Source organism: Stylophora pistillata, chromosome 1 (assembly GCF_964205215.1).
Source record: "Stylophora pistillata chromosome 1, jaStyPist1.2, whole genome shotgun sequence".
Lineage (NCBI taxonomy): Eukaryota > Metazoa > Cnidaria > Anthozoa > Scleractinia > Pocilloporidae > Stylophora > Stylophora pistillata.
The window spans coordinates 56,407,635-56,427,070 of NC_142519.1; the positions used below are offsets into that span (position 1 = coordinate 56,407,635).

At 38.4% G+C, this 19,436-nt stretch overlaps 2 protein-coding genes across 4 annotated transcripts; both read right to left on the reverse strand.

Annotated features, from left to right (window-relative positions):
* Positions 1-103: 103 nt before the first annotated feature.
* LOC111331126 (ras-related and estrogen-regulated growth inhibitor-like) lies at positions 104-9,940 on the reverse strand. 3 transcript variants are annotated; one of them, XM_088724663.1, is made up of 5 exons: positions 9,642-9,940; positions 4,552-4,690; positions 2,995-3,051; positions 2,773-2,846; positions 104-1,453 (listed from the first exon to the last, which is right to left on the reverse strand). In XM_088724663.1, exons 1-5 carry the CDS (start codon positions 9,702-9,704, stop codon positions 1,016-1,018), a joined length of 771 nt encoding a protein of 256 aa, XP_088580789.1. In that variant the 5' UTR covers positions 9,705-9,940; the 3' UTR covers positions 104-1,015. The 3 variants fall into 3 exon arrangements, with proteins under 3 accessions (XP_088580789.1, XP_088580795.1, XP_088580791.1); XM_088724669.1 differs by lacking the exon at positions 9,642-9,940 and adding an exon at positions 5,168-5,326; XM_088724665.1 differs by lacking the exon at positions 9,642-9,940 and adding an exon at positions 4,877-4,896.
* A 1,565-nt stretch (positions 9,941-11,505) lies between these two features.
* LOC111331103 (ras-related and estrogen-regulated growth inhibitor) lies at positions 11,506-16,780 on the reverse strand. Its single transcript, XM_022936135.2, has 5 exons — positions 16,493-16,780; positions 16,230-16,374; positions 14,255-14,311; positions 12,942-13,015; positions 11,506-12,552 (listed from the first exon to the last, which is right to left on the reverse strand). Exons 1-5 carry the CDS (start codon positions 16,493-16,495, stop codon positions 12,160-12,162), a joined length of 672 nt encoding a protein of 223 aa, XP_022791870.1. The 5' UTR covers positions 16,496-16,780; the 3' UTR covers positions 11,506-12,159.
* Between the last annotated feature and the right edge of the window lie 2,656 nt (positions 16,781-19,436).

Consider the following 19,436-nt stretch of genomic DNA (forward strand, 5'->3'; position numbering starts at 1 on the left):
ACATAAATTAGTATACGAGTAGAGGCTGTTAAAATAGATACGCAAATATTCTGGTCCAATTTGTGAAAAGGTGCGCCGAGATGTGGTCGCCTAGATAACAATCTAGCATATAATGGTGCTTTAATGTTTTCCAAGTGAGGAGTTAAACAAAACGTGTGACCTTTTGCCGTCTATGCAATAGAAACCACAATCTTTAGTTCGTTGATCTTGATGTCTTTTGACTTGAGAGAGAAATTCTTTTACGTTTTGCAGCGCTACCCCTAAACTGGTGCGCAGTATTTACATCTAAAGTTACTCTAAGTAAATGATTTTTTTTTTCCATTTGTAAATGATTTTTAGCCGCGAATTGGTTTTGGGGAAAAACTAATTAGCGAAGAAGAGTCTGATGATTGTCTCTTGTAAAGCGTTGTATGATGCATGGGCGCTCAGAGAATTCAGAAGGACGGCGTGGAATAAATTCTGATGGGGGTGCAAGGTCGCATTTGCTCAAAATTCCAAACGTTTTAAGATAAAAAAAACTTAAAATCTCAGGAGATAAAAAGAATTGGACGATTTCTTTTACTTTCCTTTCATAAATGTTCAAAGGGATTGAAAACCTTTAATTCCATCCCCTTCTCTATATAGAAAAATACGTATTCAGGCTTTGTTATTTATCAGCCCAGCTCGATAATGAACTTAAATAAAACGAACAATGAAGAGGGTGAGGTACTCTTTTGGGTTATTATACTAAAATGTTTTAGCTTTTTGGAGTCCGATTTACAAGAGTTCCAGGTATTTCAACAATAACTAGTATACTGAGGAGCTCTTTATGTTTTAAATAAACGGAAAGACCTTATCTTGAACGGTTTCATATTAGAAACTTGCTCTGTCACGTGTTCAAAATTTCCAGTTTATGCGAGAGCTCATTTAAAATCGTTCTGAGATGTTTTTTTCCTTAACGCAAATTAGCCCAGAAGCTGTCACGCGACGTGATTTTTCTTCACTTAGTAAGGCACAATTTCAGTTACGTGATTACTCATAGCGTTGAAGTTCTGTCCCTGTTTTCAATCGCTTGTGGAGTGGGACTACTTGTGTGCGACCTGTTTTTTAGTCCTTTTCTCATCCGCGTCATAAGCGGCGATTTCGAACCATTGCTCTTGCTGTTAAGAGAGAAGCGAAGCGAACCACGAAGAACATCTTGCGTGCCATCAAACCCTTCGTAACTCGAAATGGTGTAAAACTCACATCCAAGCTCCATTGCTAACAATCTTCCCTCGTACTCTGTTACATCTTGTTCGTATTTAAGATCCTTTTTGGTAGCTATTAAAAATATCGCCGCCCGATTGACGTTTCTTGTCTCCAGAAGATACTTTGTGATTAGAGCTGCTTCTCTGAAAGACGAACGATCTGTCGTCGAATAAAGGACGAAGTAGACGTCGGCCGAAGAGCAGCCATCGATTTTTTCCACAGAGTTCTGAAAGATAAAATATATCAGTGTATTAGCTGTCACTGAGAAGTATTCGATAGAAACATGGAAAGGGCGACTTGTCTTTCCTTTTTTTAAGTTACAATTCCAGAATAGGGAGACCAGAACAGCAATTTCGAAAGTATCCCGTAATTGTATTGGTTTTGCGTCATATCGTCCTGCGATTGGTCTAGAAAACTGACGTTACCTTCGCTGCCAATCAGGTGCTTACCTTAACCCCTCGTGGTTTCCCGCGCTTGAGGTCATTTAACTGGATTTACTTTGAGTTCTTATTGGCCTGTTATGGTATTTTTTTTTCTCCTGGCCTCTGATTGGTCATTGCAATCACTTTAGAACTGAAGGCTGATAGTTTCTAAAGAAACTGTTCGGGGCTGCGTCGGTGGGGGTAATGAAATAATTTGGATATATCAACAAAGTTGAAATGGTAAATTGGCCACCGTAACGATTACAAAAGCTGACGTTTCGAGCGTTAGCCCTTCGTCGGAGCGAATTGGAGAATTGTGGGTTGTGTGTGCTTTTAAAGGCAGAAAATGGAGCTACGTTATTGGTGGGAACATGGCAACGAGAAAAACACGAATAAATTAGTGGAATGAAAAGCGTTCGTTGATCCCTGTGGGATTTAGACTGCCGGTTTGAAAGATGAGCTTTTGTTCAAGAGTTTTCCGGCTTTCCGTGCTACCTAAGTGTAAGGAAAGACCGCAGATTGCCATATGTTGCTTAGAATGATTCGGTAAATTAAAATGTCTAGCGACTGGTTTCGATGTGTCCTTGTCATTCCTTTCCACGTCTCGAAGGTGTTCTCGGAATCGGTCAACTAGTCTTCTGCCTGTTTCGCCGATGTATATCTTTTTGCAATAAGTGCAAGTTATGCAATAGATTACATTGGCGGAGGTGCACGTGAAGTGATCGGTGATCTTAATGGATCGTTTGGGTCCCGATATTTTATCAGTGTTGGGAATGAAAGGACACGTTTTGCATCGTGCACGAGCGCATTTAAAAGTGCCTGGTTGGTCATTAGTCTGAAAAGAACTGACCAAAAAATTGCCTATGTTTTTGTCGCGTTTGAATGAAATGAGCGGAGGCTGCGAAAAGATAGTGCTTGTCTCTGGATCGTTTTGAAGTAATTTAAAGTTTTTAAGAATGATCACTTTAGGCTTGGTATAGCGACACTCGAATAACTAAAGCGAAAAACGCTCAAGGCCAAATTTTGCGACTCAAGGAAAGGATTCATTACTTGCGATTATCTCTTCGTTCGTAAAAGCTATAAGTTTCTCATAGATTGTGAATAAGTAGCTTGATCCACTTACTTGCCCCGCAGTGTCCAGGATTTCTAAGAGAATTTTCTGTCCGTCCACTTCAACGCGATGGCGATATGTTTCTTCTGAGGTTGGACAAATAATAATAGCAATTAGCTATGTGTGGCCACTGATTTGGCTTTCAAGCTAAAAAAATGACCGCTTTTGGGCACGGGTCACGTGAGAGGCTCTTGGACAATGGAAAACGAACAAGAAGAAAATGCCCTTTATTACCTAAGGTGCTGTCGTATTCCCCAATGTAACGCTTTGTAAGAAGTCTGACAGTGAAGGCTGAAAAAAGTAAATAACAACTTAAAATTATCGTTGGTGTTCAATCGTTTCTTTCTTAACCATTTTAAATAATTTTATGTATTACCAAATGAACTTTGAGCTTCTTTTTCAATACAGTTTTTCCAATCTGTATTGGGTACAGTTGACAGGGTTGCCGAAAGGAAACTTTGACTCAACTTTGCGTGCAACATGTGTTTGACATAACGGAAAGTAAACATTCCTATCAAACCTTCACGCTATGCTAGAATCAAATCGAGTCCAGTTGTACAGATTTAATCTGTTTTCAATTGCTGTGTTAATTTGTCTTGGTAAACATATATGGCCAACTGTCACGAAAAGAAATGATCCGAAGTTGCTGGATCTGTGAACTGGTGTTTGCAAAGTTTGAATTTAAATTTACTCTTTTGCGCAAATCTTGCTTTGTTACTTTAACAGCCTTGATTTTTTTCGAATTTTAGCCCTTGGCATGCGGAATTGTCAACCTTTTCTTTTTATGTTCTAATGCTTGAGTGTATTTCCTTTTATGGTAACTATCACAAATCTTCGTGTGTGCCTCAGGACATGAACTCACGCGCAGCCTTTTGATACGTAATCTACTGATTCTCTATTCGTTTGTTCGAGTATTATATAATTTTCCAGAATCACATTTTTAGTTGAATTGAAGGGTGTCTCCCGCATGTTTTAAAGTTTGGCCTTAATTTTTCATTTAAAACTTTCAATTTGCTATCTGTTTTTGTCTTCTCTATCTTTATCCTTGCTTGTGCACTCTTGGTTTTTTACTGTAATTTTTTTTTTCCGACTTTTTCTTTTCACCGAGCAGAGGTGTCTTTTTAGCAGACGTTGGTATTACTCGTAAGAATCATTTACTCAAAATTATTTGATACAGTCACGAAAAGTTTAAAGAATTCTTATCTTTTAGAAATTTTATTTTCCGCTGGGCGGAAAGGTGCCCGCGTGAATTTCTCTCACGGAAGCCGGAGACCATGCGACTTTACGTTTTCAGCGTTAAGACCCAAAAAAATCCGGAATGAGGGATCTGTTTTGCGCACGTACTAATTTCTACACATGTACAACGGTTTCGAAATAATTTATAGGGATAGATTGGAATAGATTATAAAAACAAATGGTTCTAGTCAGAAAACTAGCTGTGCTTTTGAACGTGACTGTAATGTCAACCGCTACAATGACCTTTCACCTGTCGCCATTGTACAAACATACTTGTTTGAAGCGATAACTTCGTCTACATTTCACATTGGTGTTCACTGTACAGTAATATTTTTCTCCTTGCTCTGTTAACTCGAAACTACACACCACATGGAAAAGGTTGTATAAAAATTGTGTACGGCAATAATCCGTGACTTAAAAGAACACTTAAACATCACAGATAAAACAATCCTTATTCGGCAACCCGCGGTGAGATGAAGCTTTGTTTGATTTCAAGCTTAGAGTTTAAAACAAAAGAAAACATGCAACGATTTGACATGTTTGATTTTCAAATACCTGATTTTCCTACGCCATCCTTTCCTAATACGACGGAGCGAATGCTTTTTAAGTTTCCATTGTTGTTCCCAGTGGTTGCTTTAGGCTTTGTTGTAGTTTGGAAGTTCGGTGGAATTGTTAAACTATCCATGGTTCTTTCCTGGATGAAGAAAACGGAAATTAGAACTCTAAACTGAAAAACAAACAGTACCTCACGAATGTACTTCATATCATTAACTTCTGAGCATCTCGCTCACGGACTTGGTTTTTTTTTTCAAATGAACACCTCAGCCTAGCCTTTTAGTTGCCCAAAGTAATTGTACCGATAAACAAATATCAATTGAACCTCTAGAGCCCCGTGTTTTATGAAGTAGCGGCTGAGGTATTCTGTCATCAAATGTTTTTAGATCACCCCGACGCTAATAGATGTCATGTAAAATATTCCATTAGTGTGCCAACGCCATTTCGATGTTGCATCTCTCAATGTATGTGGTCAGAAATATCAAACCAGGCGTACATTCCGATAAAAAAAAACATAAAAGAAGAGCTAGAGGTGATAATTACAAGTTAAACTGCTAATCAAATGCACTTCAAAATGCTTTTAAAGTCATTCTTCAAGCACTCAAGTTTTTCGTACCGTATTTGAGTTCTGTGTCTTCTAAGTGTGCAACTCCTCACAAAAGCAGTTTTGTATTGCTCAGAAAATGTTGGGGGTCCGTAATGCTACGATATTAAACCGCAAATGAAGTTACTGTTCAATTATTTTGAACTTTTGTTAGATGGCGTTGTTGACGTCATACCATTAGCGATACCTTTGTATTTCTTGCTCTCAGCGGCTGCCGGAAGTACGCGTGCTATAACGCCTTTTGATGAGATTTAGACGTGCCTCGCTTAGGCGCTAATTTTAGTGTAACTAACACAGTTATAACAATTTTCACTCGTAAACGAGACCATAAGCGTAAATGCTCAAAGATTTAGGATTATTCGAGCACTGGCGATTTCTGTGAAAGGCTAAGAAGTGTATTGGCTACAAAACTTCCCAATCAACTTGCTGTTAATAGCTATATCTTTTTCAACGACTAGGATTTTTTTTATAAAAAACATTTGGTTCATGCTTATCTATCTTGCACCATCACGTACAGGGCTCTCAAATGAAATAGACAAGCCAGTTGCTACGAAAACAATTAAGTTGTTTATACCCATGAGACTGGTACTTTAATTACGTCCACCAATTGCAGACGAAAAGTGCGCTACCTTTAAGGTTTTTCAAGCGAATAATTTATATCTCAGTGTTAACGATTCCGAAATATCATTGTATAACTTGAATCCACTTTTTAAAAAGTCTAATAATGGTCTTACGGGGGATCTCGTATCTTCTAGGTAAAGCTCAGCAAGAATTTCATATGAAAATTTCGTAATTAAAGACCACTGCAGGTACAATGAGGCAATTAACAACTTTTCACCTACGTTTGTCGGTAATAATTGTTCGTGTTTGAATGAAAAACTCATATCTTCTGAACAAAACATTAAATGAAATAGCTAAGCAGCCTCCGGTAAGATAATTTTCAACCACTCAAGATTAGACGAACAAATGCGACAAGATTTGCGTCAATGACTTGTCGTTGAAGGCTACGCAAAGTTCATAGATAGCAAAATACTGTTTTGCAAATTATCTCACATTGAGCATAGCGGGTTACATCTGTATACTCCATAATTATGAATGGACATCTTGTAGAGTTTAATTATTAGCTATCTCACGTATATCCCGTATTGGTGATGTACTTTGCTTTTTTTTCTTTCTCGCGATGAAAAGGATATAATCATCAATGGTTTGGTATTTTGTCAGTTGGTGGTCAGTTTGTGAGTCACGTACGTTACATTGTGGTAAACACATGTTGTACATGATGATAATTATAGTGAGAACATCAGTCTGCGGTATCAGTCAGTATACTTAGACGTGACGTGGGAAAAATTGCGCGACTTCCGCTGCAAAAATATTAATCTGCAGGCTCAAAACGAGAAGGAATAGCATACGACCAATCTGAAAGCCCAGCAATGTGGTAACTCAAACTTCTACCCTATTCGGTTAAAAAGTTGTTTAATTTTGGCCTTTTTTCACTATTTGCCTTTTATCCTTCAAGCTATCACATATCTTCTTGGGGAAGTAATCAGTTACGAGAGTCTGATGTTGTATCAAGTTAGTTTATTAGCTAGTTACTTTCCCTTTTGGCAATCTTCCCTGTTAGCTGCCACGCATCTTCTTCTATGGTTGATTGATTGGCTTCTAGAACCTGGTGTGTTATCGAGACGACGTTCTTTAACTGACTGTTTTTTTTTAAATTTCTTGCAATCTTCCTCATAAGCTACCACACGTCTCTTTTAGAGTTTACCAGTTACGTGAATTTGTGTGTTTTCCCTCTATTTGGCGATCTTCCCACACGCCACTTTCTAGATGATACTGTTTTTTTTTTTTTTTTTTTTTTTTTCTTATTAAGATAACGCTCTCAACTCCTTTTTTTTTCCTCTTTTACAATCTTCCCTTTCAGCTGCCACATTCCTTTTCCTAGAATCAATTAGTTACGAGAATTTGGTTTGTATCTAGATAACGTTGGCGCTCTTAGAATAAACAAAGGCATCAGTGATGCGCTTGTTTTCTCTCGTAATACAATTGTAATTTGTTGGGGGTAACTACATTTTGATCACTTCTCCGAGTTAAAAGATTCAACTTTCCCTCTCTGACAACTAACTGTAATGACTAAGCGAAATTGGATTGACAGTAACCATTTCAAGTTTTGTTTCCATCAATTTCCTCCCTACGACTTCGTTTATAGCTCACATTTGACACAAAATTCTTCTCGTGACTCGTAACACACCTCGCATATCTCGATGTTTACAATTGTCTTTTTCCAGTTTCCGTGATGTACGCACATTTTCATAGTTTAAAATTGTGGAATGCCGTAATGAATGAACAACAGGAAATGATCAAGTTACTGAAAACATTAGCCGTGTATTTCTGCCGCTTTGAGCCAGAAATTTCTTATTCTCACGAAGAACATCAAAGGTGGCACTTGATGGCCGCTTAAAGCAACACATTGAAGTAGTGACGTCATGATAGTCCAAGTTCAACATTCTTTTTTTACTAAACAAATCTACCTCCACTTGAAGAGAAGACTTCAACAAATTAGGTGGCTAAAATAAAAAGGAGGAGGATATATCCATATAAATAATTTTAACATGATTTGAAAATAACATTTTATAACATTTTATTGCATTTTATAAGGGACGTAAACCTTGACCTCGCTTTCTGACATTTGTCAATTTAAATTATGTGAATTATGTGTATGAGATGAATTGAAACGAAAATCTTTCACTATTGGTTTTTGGAAGGCTAAATCACTCTTCATCGGTCTTTTAGAATTCGTCAGTCAGTTATCACAAACAAGAATAGTCCACACAGAGAATAATTAACAGCATGTCTAATGCATGGAATTCCAGGACGGCCCTCACGTGATGCAGAGCTGTTTGTATGTTAGTAAACTCTACACTTGTTTCGATACTTGTGTATACGCTATACGCACACTTTAAGTGGGGTCTAGTCATCAATAAACAAATCAAATATATTTGCTCACTAGAAGCTCGGCAATTTCACAGTAAAAACCACAAGCACAAAAGCTCTCAGCAAGGACATCAAGGATATTGGCCCTGTTTTCAATGGTGCATGTAGCGGTAACCGAATTGAAGACCAACGCAGACTCATTTAATAAAGAAAAAAAAAAACTTTTTGTTTCTCTCTTCACATCGATCAATAGTAATCAGTAAATATTTTGTGGTATATTCACGCAAATATTAACTCTTAAAATGGGCTGCATTGAAAAAACCGTTTTTTACAGAGGAATATGATGTTTGAGATTAAACTTTACCGGAAACTATTCGATCATGAATACATCTCTTCAATTCAGTTGAAAGGCATGCTGTGTTCCTGTTAATGTGTTAATACATTTAACCAAGCATTAAACTATTATCACTATATAGGGTCATGTTAATCTTATTGCTTAGTCTGATTTCGGTAACGCACAACAAAGAACTTTTGGAATAGAAGTGATAATCAGAAGGCGTTGTGGTTTCCTTGTCGCTTCACACATATCCGCAACTTGAAATCGATTCATCTTTATCAGATATTCTAGACACGTTTTCTGAGCCAAATGGATGCAAAAATGCCAATTTGTTTGTTTTTTCCCCTCTCATGCGATGTCATAGAAAAATGAACGCCACTTCCCTAAACTTGAGTCAGACTTGCGTATTTCCTTAGGAGAGATTTTAAAGATAATAGATGGTAAACTTCATTATTCTCTTCTGCAATGTGTGGACTAACACTAATGTTGTTAGGATAGCCATTTAATTCTTTTTTCTAACTTTCTCTTTCTCACTTGGCTAAATTGATGCTATCCTCTTAACTACGTTAGGATTAAAAATACTAACGATGGCGTTAGCTTTTTTCGATATTTTATGCCATGCAGAAACATCGGCTAGTGACTTCTGTAGGTGTTAATAAGCAATGATAAGGGACAAAAAGAACAAGGCTCTTTAAATCAACACTCCACTCTCTCAGTAATGTAAAACTGCTCTGAATAAGTTCGAGACTAAAGAGGATTACACGAGATTTGTCGTTGGGATGACATGTGCATGTTAGACATTCAAGAACCGCGCCTGTTTTGACTGAGTGCACAAAATAACCACACTCGATTTCTCCTGTCGCATAAAAAGTAAAAAGAACAAAATTTTTGTATGCAAATAAAATTTTGGTCACGTAGTTGACTTGTTTAGTTTTGGTTAGCATTTTTTTCCGTTTCTCAGCCAAGTTTCCTTTCATCATCACTTATCCGGTTGAATCTCTAAATTTCTCTAATACTTGTAGTAAAGTTCTCTAGTATGGATGAATTAAGAAATGATAAATCAGTACTTATGCTCTGTGTCAAAGGTGAAAACAACTGGTCTGAATTACTCATAAGTCTTAGCTATAGTTTCCATTCACCCCAGAGACTTCAACAGTCACAAGCTTTCACAGAAACCTAGAATGTAATAACTCAAAAGGGATATTAAAAACACATTACCGGACTACAATTTCTTCGCCTTCCACTTTTAAACATCCAGGTTGACATCTTGAATTCTGGCATTCAGGAGCTAAATTAAGAAACAGTGCTAGTATGTTTAGTCTCTAAAATTGGCGACCTGCCTGGATACCTGCTATGCACGTATCTTCTGCGATCTCTTTCGATGACTTCGATGTCCTACTGTTTTGCGTTAAATATTGTTGCAAGTGCTAACTAGTGACCTTAGCAACTAAGACAGACATCGGGAAGTTGTGGTTGAATTCCGTTGTTATCTCCCGCTGAATAAGTACAAACGTAGGTCATTGAGCAGGAATTTGAACCTTTTCATAATATTCAGCTTTATGAGAATGCGACAAAAATAAACACTCGAGTTCTGTTTTTGTTTGCATTCATTCGTAGAAGTGGTTATCAACAGTAATTCCGTCCTCTATAATTGGATTCCGTTCGTTTATCTCCCTAGTTTGACGTATTTCATGACGAAGTGGAAATAAGGGGTGGGCTAATCTAGCCTTCTTGACATGAAAATAAACCTGGAATAAAAATGGATGCAGTGTACCGCCATTCGTCAGATTTGTAGTCATGTTTATGAAGCTTTGTTTTTTTCCTGTATTGTTGTATATGGCAAGAAAAATACTTTGTTCAGGCTTGCAACTTCCTTGTTACAAAGCCAAGAAAATAGCATAATTAGAACAAGGGCAGTTCTAGACTTGCAAAGGAAGACTGGAATGTATTTGGGCAGGGAGTTGTAAGACTATAAATAAACAACACCAACGCGATCGTGGAAAAATTCAGACGGTGTACATCCCCCGAAAAATCCCTCGTGCTTTTAAAATGAGATTAAAATAAATTAAAAACCATGGTTACTAAACACTGCAAGTAAACAAATTGTAGGTTGGTTTACTTTCGAGTAAAATTTTCATGCCTAGATCAGTTAACTTTTGGAGCTATATTTGCCAAAGACTGGTCGCTGTAAGAAAACATTCAAGTTCTTCTGCTTCTGAAAAAAAGGGGCAAGTTTCTAAAGATACTGTGGTGCTGCGTTGGTGGGGGTATAAGAATATAATTTGGTTTTATCCACTGAGTTGATAATGTAAATTAGCCTCCGTGAAGAGTTTCGCAATCTAGCGTTCCCAGCGTTAGCCTTTGGTCAAAGCTCTGACGAAGCTCTGACGAAGGGCTAACGCTCGAAACGTCAGCTTTAGAAAGTCTTCTTCACGGTGGCCAATTTAAATTGTCAACCCAGGTCTTCTGCCTCTGTCGTGCCCTTGAAAGCCAGTTTATGCGAAGAACAATAGTACTATATCATAGCTTGATTTAATTTGGTTTTAATACCAATTTGTTTCGATACAAGTCAATTCGATACAACTTCAGTCGTTTCGATACAAACAGGGGAAGGGGTTATTGAATTTTCGGATGTCCGGACGATAAACCAAAATTTTGGTTCAGTAACCTAGAGAAACGCCGAAAAGTGCGCCTTTAATTTCGCTAGTTATGCAAATACTTGCAACGCAAGTTTCGAATTACATTCACGCAACTCGCGTCACACACGTATCACGATTAGTCCGGGAACAATAGTAATAACGGCGTTTTTTGAATAATAAATGTTCTATCTATCTGCAAACAAAAACAATAAAACCAAGCCTACGCCCTTGAATCATAATACCGGAAAATTCAAGGGTGAAAGGACGAGATTGAACCTTTTGACTTAGAAATTGGACCTTTTTTCGGTGGTGGTTATAAACCCACCTTAATATTTCCATGGTGGGATCCCAGTAATGTCTGAGTTTTCTTTCGCTTAGCGCTTCGCTTTCCATCCTCACATAATCTCTTTGGTTAAAGTTCGCCAAAGACTGCATCAGGTAAATCACTGGGAAATGTAATTTATTTTACCATACCTGTTACGTCGATACAAAATAAATTCTGAGCCTTGTGGAATTTACACTTTCTTTTTAGAATTAATAAATACAATGGATTATGCATGCTGCTGTAAATATGTACAAGTACAGAAGAACTTAGCTCAGTTTGAGGGTTTTGCACTATTCCCTTTCTAAACGCTTTTCTTTTTTTAAGGGAGGGGAGGGACGTTCTTCTATCTAAGAATCATTACGGAACAAGGAAAGGCCACGTGGGGGTAGGTGCGAGTATTAATTTTGTTGACCTATGCTGCTACGAAATGGAACGGCCAGAACTTAGTTATCAGTTACGAAATTCATTATTTAACGATGTGGCTCACTATTACATGTACAAGTCGCCTCTTGGGTTTTAATTATCTTTACTTGCCCTCCGTTTGTTGTCGAGGTCACGGGACTCATAAATAAAGAATGTGTGTCTGGTATTCCGTTACGATTGGAAGTGGAACTGTATACTCCACTGTTACTCTTGTATCCCTTCTCTTTTCTATCATCTTTTCTTATAACCGTGGGAAATTTTTCCTCCCTCCCCTCCCCTCCCCCCCAGCTTGCCTTCCCCATCCCCCAAAAAAACTGCTACAATAAGTTTGTGCATGACTAAATACAGACTAAGCCACCGACTTCTTTCGACTCAATACATTGTCAAAAAACAGCCTAATGGAAGGTGATCCGTGTTTCTGTGTATTCACGTATTGCCTGAGGGTACTGTAAAGGACATTTTGAGAGTCATCGAATCCTTCCGACACAGACAACTGGTAGAAACCGCACTCCAGGGCTTGGGCCAACAGACGTCCTTCATATTCGTCTACTTCTCGGAAGTGCTTTAGGTCGCTTTTGTTGCCGACAAGAATAAGGCATGCCGGATTCACGTTTTTGGTTTTCAGGAGGTATTGACAGAGCAGGGAGGCTTCCTCGAACGAGGATCGGTCGATCGTGGAATAGAGGACGAAAAATAAATCTGATCCTGTGTGGACGCAGTTGTCGATCTTTTCTAAAGAGTTCTGCAAGATCATGAACAGAGATTAACTACTATTATAGTTGCATGTCAACCTTCCCTTCCCCCCTCCACAGTCTCCTTTAGTGTCTACGATGGAAGGGGGGTTTAAGAATGAAAAATCCATAATTCATGTAAAATGGTCTTGTTTGAATGCGACAATGATCCTCGTTTACGGTTTTAATACGTACGTTCAACATTATCTCCCCCCCCCCCCCCCTACCTGGGAGCACAGTGCATTTCAACCCTGACGAAATTCACGAGTGGAGCGAGCGAGGAAGGGGATCAGAACGTACCCCGTGAAGGTAATTTTACATTTTTATCCTGCAAAGTACAGGGTTTTTCATTGAAGATTTATTTTATATTGACGGTGGTCGTACAAACAGTGTACTATACCTTTCCTGCTGTGTCCAAGACGTCCAAAGACAAAAACTGACCGTCTAGCTCTACATGATGACGATATGTAGATTCTGTAAAACATTGGAACAGTACGTCAGAATTCCTTAGATGAAATAGTCGTTTAAGTTCATTTTTTGGTAAATGTTGTATGGCGCCAAAATTCGAGAAAATCAAAATGAACTTTTTCTCCTACAATTTTCAAAATGCTTTCATGTTCATTCTCCTGTCCAGATAACTGAGCGCCGTGAAAAGAAAGTTTTATTGGCGAATCAAAGCATTTTCATTATATCTTGGTCAGTTACATCATTTTCTAGAAAATCGTGGGCGACTGCTGGATCTGATGTTAAGTGAAGTCACAATACGATAAGATACCAGTGTTCCCACTACGATAAAACAAACTTCCTCCTATTCCGTGGGAGGGTAAAAGTCCCTCCGTCACTGAAGCGGGCTCAAATATACCATGGATTGAAGCAAATGTTGTGAGCGAGTCAGTTGATAATATGAACGACACTTCATGCATTGAAAAAAAAAAATTGAAACCGAAAATGACATGTTTTGTTCAGAGCTGTTGAATTTAACGGAAGTGGTCGTGATAATGATGACCTAAATGACACATCAACCGTCGAGATCCGTCGAGATAAGATTCATAAAACTAATGTGGTTTGCCTCAATCATCTACCTTTATCTCAGTGGCGGAGGAGACGATTCTCGACTTTCAAAGACTTTCGAGTGGAGGGCGAGAGGATTACGAACGGTCCACAAATTGAATTTTGCTTGTAATTTTTTTGCTTTTTTTTCATATTTATTTAGTCAATTATTTATTTATTCATTTTATTCCAAAAGGTCCAAGTGAATTGTAAGATCGTGTATCATGTGTGAATGGCAAATCTGGGCGTATTTTGATGAGCATGTAACCGCGCAAACACCAGTAAATATGGAATTACAAACAAAGTTGTACGCCCTTTTACCGATATTATAAGACCAGCAGCTTCGTTTCATGATGTTCTTCGACCTTTCTATTTGATAAAGTAGCGACCTTTCCAGAGCTATTTTTGTCTTACCATACTTGGCCTAAATTAAGGATAATGAGCTAGTCCGAAGACCCCTTGGTAAGATTCCACAGTTAGCTCAATAGCGCATTTAGTTGAAAAGTGAGTAGACAGCCGCACTGAGATGGCTTTGGTAATTAGCCATTTATCCGTGAAACAATTCACTGATAACAGAAGATTATCTAATTGTACTAGTAGAATCACGGTAAACTTGCCCGCCACGTAGTGACTGATAAGTCAGTTACAGGAACGTAAACTTACCTAATGTTTTGTCGTATTCCCCAATGAAACGTCTAGTTAGAGCTCTTACTGTGAATGCTGGCGGAATGGAAAAATAGATAACCTCTGTCAGTTAAAATCCTTTTCGCCTATATACACATATATATAGAACATGCAGAATGTGCGAGATTGTCGGTTGTGGTCGATGGACGTATTCGAGGCAAAGGAGGAAATATTTTTTCCTCTTTTCACAATTCTACTTTCAGAGTGACTTTGAATTTTTCTTCTTGTGGCAGTCAACTGGAAAACGACTTCTTGACTTCAGTTTTCCAGCTCGCACATGGTAACTGCATCATCGGATGGTAGATTATGTTTTAACCAAGTTCGCCTGCCAAAATCTGTGCCTCTTCATTCATAACCATTCTTCGCCATTTTTTTGTCAACGGTTGCCTCTTAAGTATTTTGCTTTCTTGCTAACCAATATCGCGCCGTCGCTTTTAAACTGAATGTAGCTTTTCACAACTCATATGTTTCATGATTCGTGATATGTAACTTCTTAAAACACAGCCTAAATACAGATGAACTCATGCGATAAAATTAACTGATAACTCCTGCGTTTTTTTTATCCATAAATCCTTGTTCGTGACTGTGTTAATTGCTGATACCAGCAGGTACGTGAAATACTAGAAAATGTAGAGGACGGGTGGCTGTTCTTACGCGGCTCATTGTAAGTCACTAAAAGCCGAGATGTTCCGTGATAACAGACACGGCAATTATTATCGATCTGAGCCAAAAGTTATATATATCCGTCAAACCATTAAGTAAGACAACGAATGATTGTAACGTGGTAAACAAAGGCCTAAAAAATAATTATACACGCGAACAAATCTATAGAGTCAAGAGAATGCTGTACTTAGTTCTTTTAGTAGTTTCACAAGCTGATCTTGCCAAGCTTCTTGAAGAGCAATCGCAAAAGCAGATTACAGCTCGTACATATAAAAAGATAAGTTTTATATCTTCGAAAGAGTTTGGGTCAGTTCGTCCTCCTTAAGGTATCTGATACTTTAAACTATCAAGCTGTAGAGCAGATGTTAAAGCGGTCAATGATGAGGAACCAATTTCTATATATAAGTTTATGTCAAACGTGACCTCAGCGACGGCGGTTTTTGATGCATTGCAGCTGGGTATTTCAAGAGAGTTAACACGCACAACGTTGTCATGTCAAGTAGTTTTCTTTCTTTCACAATTTCGCGCAAATAACCAAGGAATCTGCTATCTGTAACGATTGTTCTTCCATTTGAAAGAGCCCTTATCGAAAAACGAAGAGGTCGGGCAAACTGAAAGCAGACCCGAGCGCTCACTTGTTTACTTGTATGTAGCGTAAATTATGAAAATAAACTTTCTCTTCTGACAATGAAAATATCTGCCGAGACCTATTGTTCCTTCGAAAGGTTCTTACTTCTAATTCGGAAGCCGTCTAGTCATGGTTTCCTCAGGCTAAGACCATTAATGCTCGCCTCTCTGCTGGTGAGGCGCCCATGGTTTTGCCAATTTAAAAACAATTGTTTGAAAACTTACCTCAGATCGCCCTTTCTGTGCGCTCGGAGGAAAGTTTTTAATTGACAGTTTTATGCTGGCTTTCTTTTACAACACGAACTGTTACATATACAACGCCGCGTTAAAAATGATACATTTTAAGGATTTTGTTTGGTCGCAAACAGTGTGATATGATCTCTCCAGTTTTGTGAATTCGCCAGTTGCGGTTGAATCAGTGTTTCAAGATTCTACCAAGCTTCCGTTATGTTGATCTTAGCTCATTGTCTGAAATCATCGTGTTTTCAATCATGATTAAAGTGAAACTTGTGGCGATTTTACCGTTAGCTTCAAGTCATCAGTAAACTTCGATGCCGAAAGGTTCTTTGTAAAGTGTAAGAAGAAAATAAATAACTCTTCAGCGCCTTAGTTAAGAACCCTTGACAATTCAGTGAAGGTTTAAGGATCGAATGAATAAATTTACCTGATTTTCCTACGCCGTCCTTTCCAAGAACTGCTATCTGAACATTTTTAACACTGGACGTTGTTCCGTTCTTTCTTCTCTTCACCATCGGACTCTTGAGCGGTGGTCGCTCGTAAGCTGCGGTCGGATGATAGGAACACTTCTCCTACAACAGAAAAGACAGACTCAATCGGTTAAAGAACTTAGTCAACGAATTATAACTAAACCTGGCAAAGTTTACAACATCTTTGGTTGTGGACTAAAGTTTCGATCCCTTTCCCTACCATTGCATTTGCGGCGGGGTTGTTATTCCAGTATTTTCGTGATGTCCTTTCGCAACTTGAATGTGCTTGAATAAATAGCACCCTCACTTATTCACGGGCTGGCTATTACTGGATAAGATAGTTATCTTTTACGTCTTTTGTCTGCCTTCCGGTCAATGCTACTCCTTGGTCACGATTCGCGTGACAAAGCGGATATAGGTAACAAGAGGATCTTGGTTTCTTGCTGTGAACACCTGACAGTGATCGACAATCGAATATAGACTCGGCCGGACACCCCCAGCTGGTTAATGCGAAGTTAATCGCTTGAGGCGCTGTGAAAAGCGTGCTGTTAGCAGATAGTGAGATCAAAAATGTCAATCTGAAAGACGCAAGTTGATTTGACCCACAATGCAGGTTAAAAACATTTTCAGTAGTGCTATTGTTAAGGGAAGAGTGTCAAGAGGGCTCCGTCAACAGTACTTGACCAAACTGAAAAGATTGGCTTTTATTTATGCAATTAAAACGGAATGGAATGCGTCCCTTCTTTCATCTTAGATTCCAATTGGGTAAAAGTCGGAGTACGTTAGATTTTTTTCCATTGTGGTTTCCATTAGAATTTGTTGTGACTACAACAATAATTGAAACTGAGTCAAATCGGTTTTTTTTTATCCGATTTCTGGTTTAATCTGCTAAAGGTTTAGATGCGGTAGAAAAATAGAGAGGATGTGTCAAATTCATTACGGAAGGTTAGACAAAGGAGTAAAAAGGAAGCCATGTATCAGAGAAAAGTGATGAATCATCAAGGCCAGGACATTCTTAACCCCTACACAATTGATTACACAACTCAGAAGATACGACAAACGTTTCAGGTCTGATGGGTTAAGTGTTCATTCAGTAAAATTTTGCTTGCGGCGCGTTATTAAAACATGATGTTTTGATTGTTAAAAGGATAAGTAAATACGTAGACCAATGTCTCTCCCTTTTTGTTCCTCTTAAGCCGATTAAGCACCGTAGTTAATGTTTATCCGAACAACGCCAATTTTAAGCTGTTATCAGTTTAAACGAAGACGTAAGGTGAAAATTAAGGGGCTGAGCAAAGCTGGGGGGCAAAACGTTTGTTGCTAAAGATGTAATAGTCATTTTAGGTGAAAGACTCGTTGTAGTCACTTTAGACAAAGCTGTTTAACACGTATTTTCTTAGATGTCCTAACGGAGCTATATGATACTACAAATATCTCCTTCACTTAAGGTCGGTCAAACAGGATTCAACCTTTACTGATTGATCTTCTCCTTATTTTGTCACGTAGTTTAGCTGGCAGAGTTCCCTGAAGGTCCACTGAATACGTTTTGCTTGATTTTTTTATTTTTTAATTTGCAATCAGCCCTTTCCTCCTGACCAACCAATTCTGTTGATGCCATTTGTAGCTACTCCTTCCCACCTAAGGGAAGAAACATTCCAACCCTCGGTATCCTTTACCTCATGGGGAAAACAATTTTGCTGCCTTTTTGTACCGAGTCCTCTCCTCCTGGTAAGAGAATTTTGCTGCGACTTGTATCCAGTCCTCTCCTCCTGGGAAGAGAATTTTGCTGTGACTTGTATCCAGTCCTCTCCTCCTGGTAAGAGAATTTTGCTGTGACTTGTATCCAGTCCTCTCCTCCTGGTAAGAGAGTTTTGCTGTGACTTGTAACCAGTCCTCTCCTCCTTAGTTAAGTATTTTTGCTCCTCACATACTTTACGGACTCCACCGTGAATGAGACGGTAAGCATATCAAAGTCATTTCATAGAAGGGTTAACATTTGCTTTGACTTGCATCCAGACTCTCGCGGACATATTTCGCATGCGCGAATGACCAAAAGTTTTATGCGCAAACGATAAAAACAAACATGGCGGCCAGAGTAAAAAGAGAAATCAAAGCGCCGAAGCGATTAATCAACGAAGTAAACCCGTTAAAAGCTGTAGCTGACGAGGGCAGAATACCAAAGCGTCAAAAGGACAATCGCCTTTACGAAATCGAGTCGAAAGAGGTCGACAAAGAAGGCAAGCGAGTAAAAATACATTGTAACGGATTTAGTGATAAGTTTGACGAATGGAGGCCATATGATGGTGATAAATTTCCTATTATGCGGTTGGAACATAAATGTAAACCATCCATGGAATCCATAGACGATCGTTTGCATCTCTTCCAAGACCGCTTGTATCGGGAAGTGAAGCGAAAGCTATACTCTGGAAGGAAGGACGATCCAGAAATCAGGATTGAAATTTCTGTGGAGGAGGTCTTTGAAGTGAGTATTGCCACTGCTGCTCGTGCAAAAAGGGAAAGAAACAAGCAAGTCTATCGGATTTGTAATCACGACCTAGACAGCTTTTTGGGAGTCAAATGGGATGAACGGATTTTAAACGAAAATAGTGATTATGCTTTTGTGACAGAAGGGGCAGTGAGATTTTGGATTACAGAAAGGAACCCTATAATAGAATACAAGCTCATAGGGGGCAAGTATGTGAGGTCAGAAATTGAAGATGACCGTCAACTTGTTTTTACTTTTGTTTGTGGAGATGGAAATAGACACCAGTACCTAACAAGGGATGACTGCTAAATTAAAGACTGAGTTAAATGCAATCACACAACTACAGTTATTGTTTTGATATATTTTATTATCAGTTTATAATCATTGTCAGTTAATTATTGAGATTGAGGGAATGAAAATATTTGTTCATACTAAATTCTAAAAGAGTTTTTGAATATCTTAACCACACATGGATATTACATTTATTTATATTTACTGTAATCAAGGCTGTTATAAGATAAATTTTTAACATGTCAACTAGGAAGCCTAGCCCTCAAAGTTACAGTCACTAGAAAGGAATTTACAAAGTACATCTCTGTGTCCATCTTCCATCAACTTTGATAAGATGTGCACAACAAACTGCAGTCTGGCATTCTTTACAGTTAGCTGAGCATGTCTT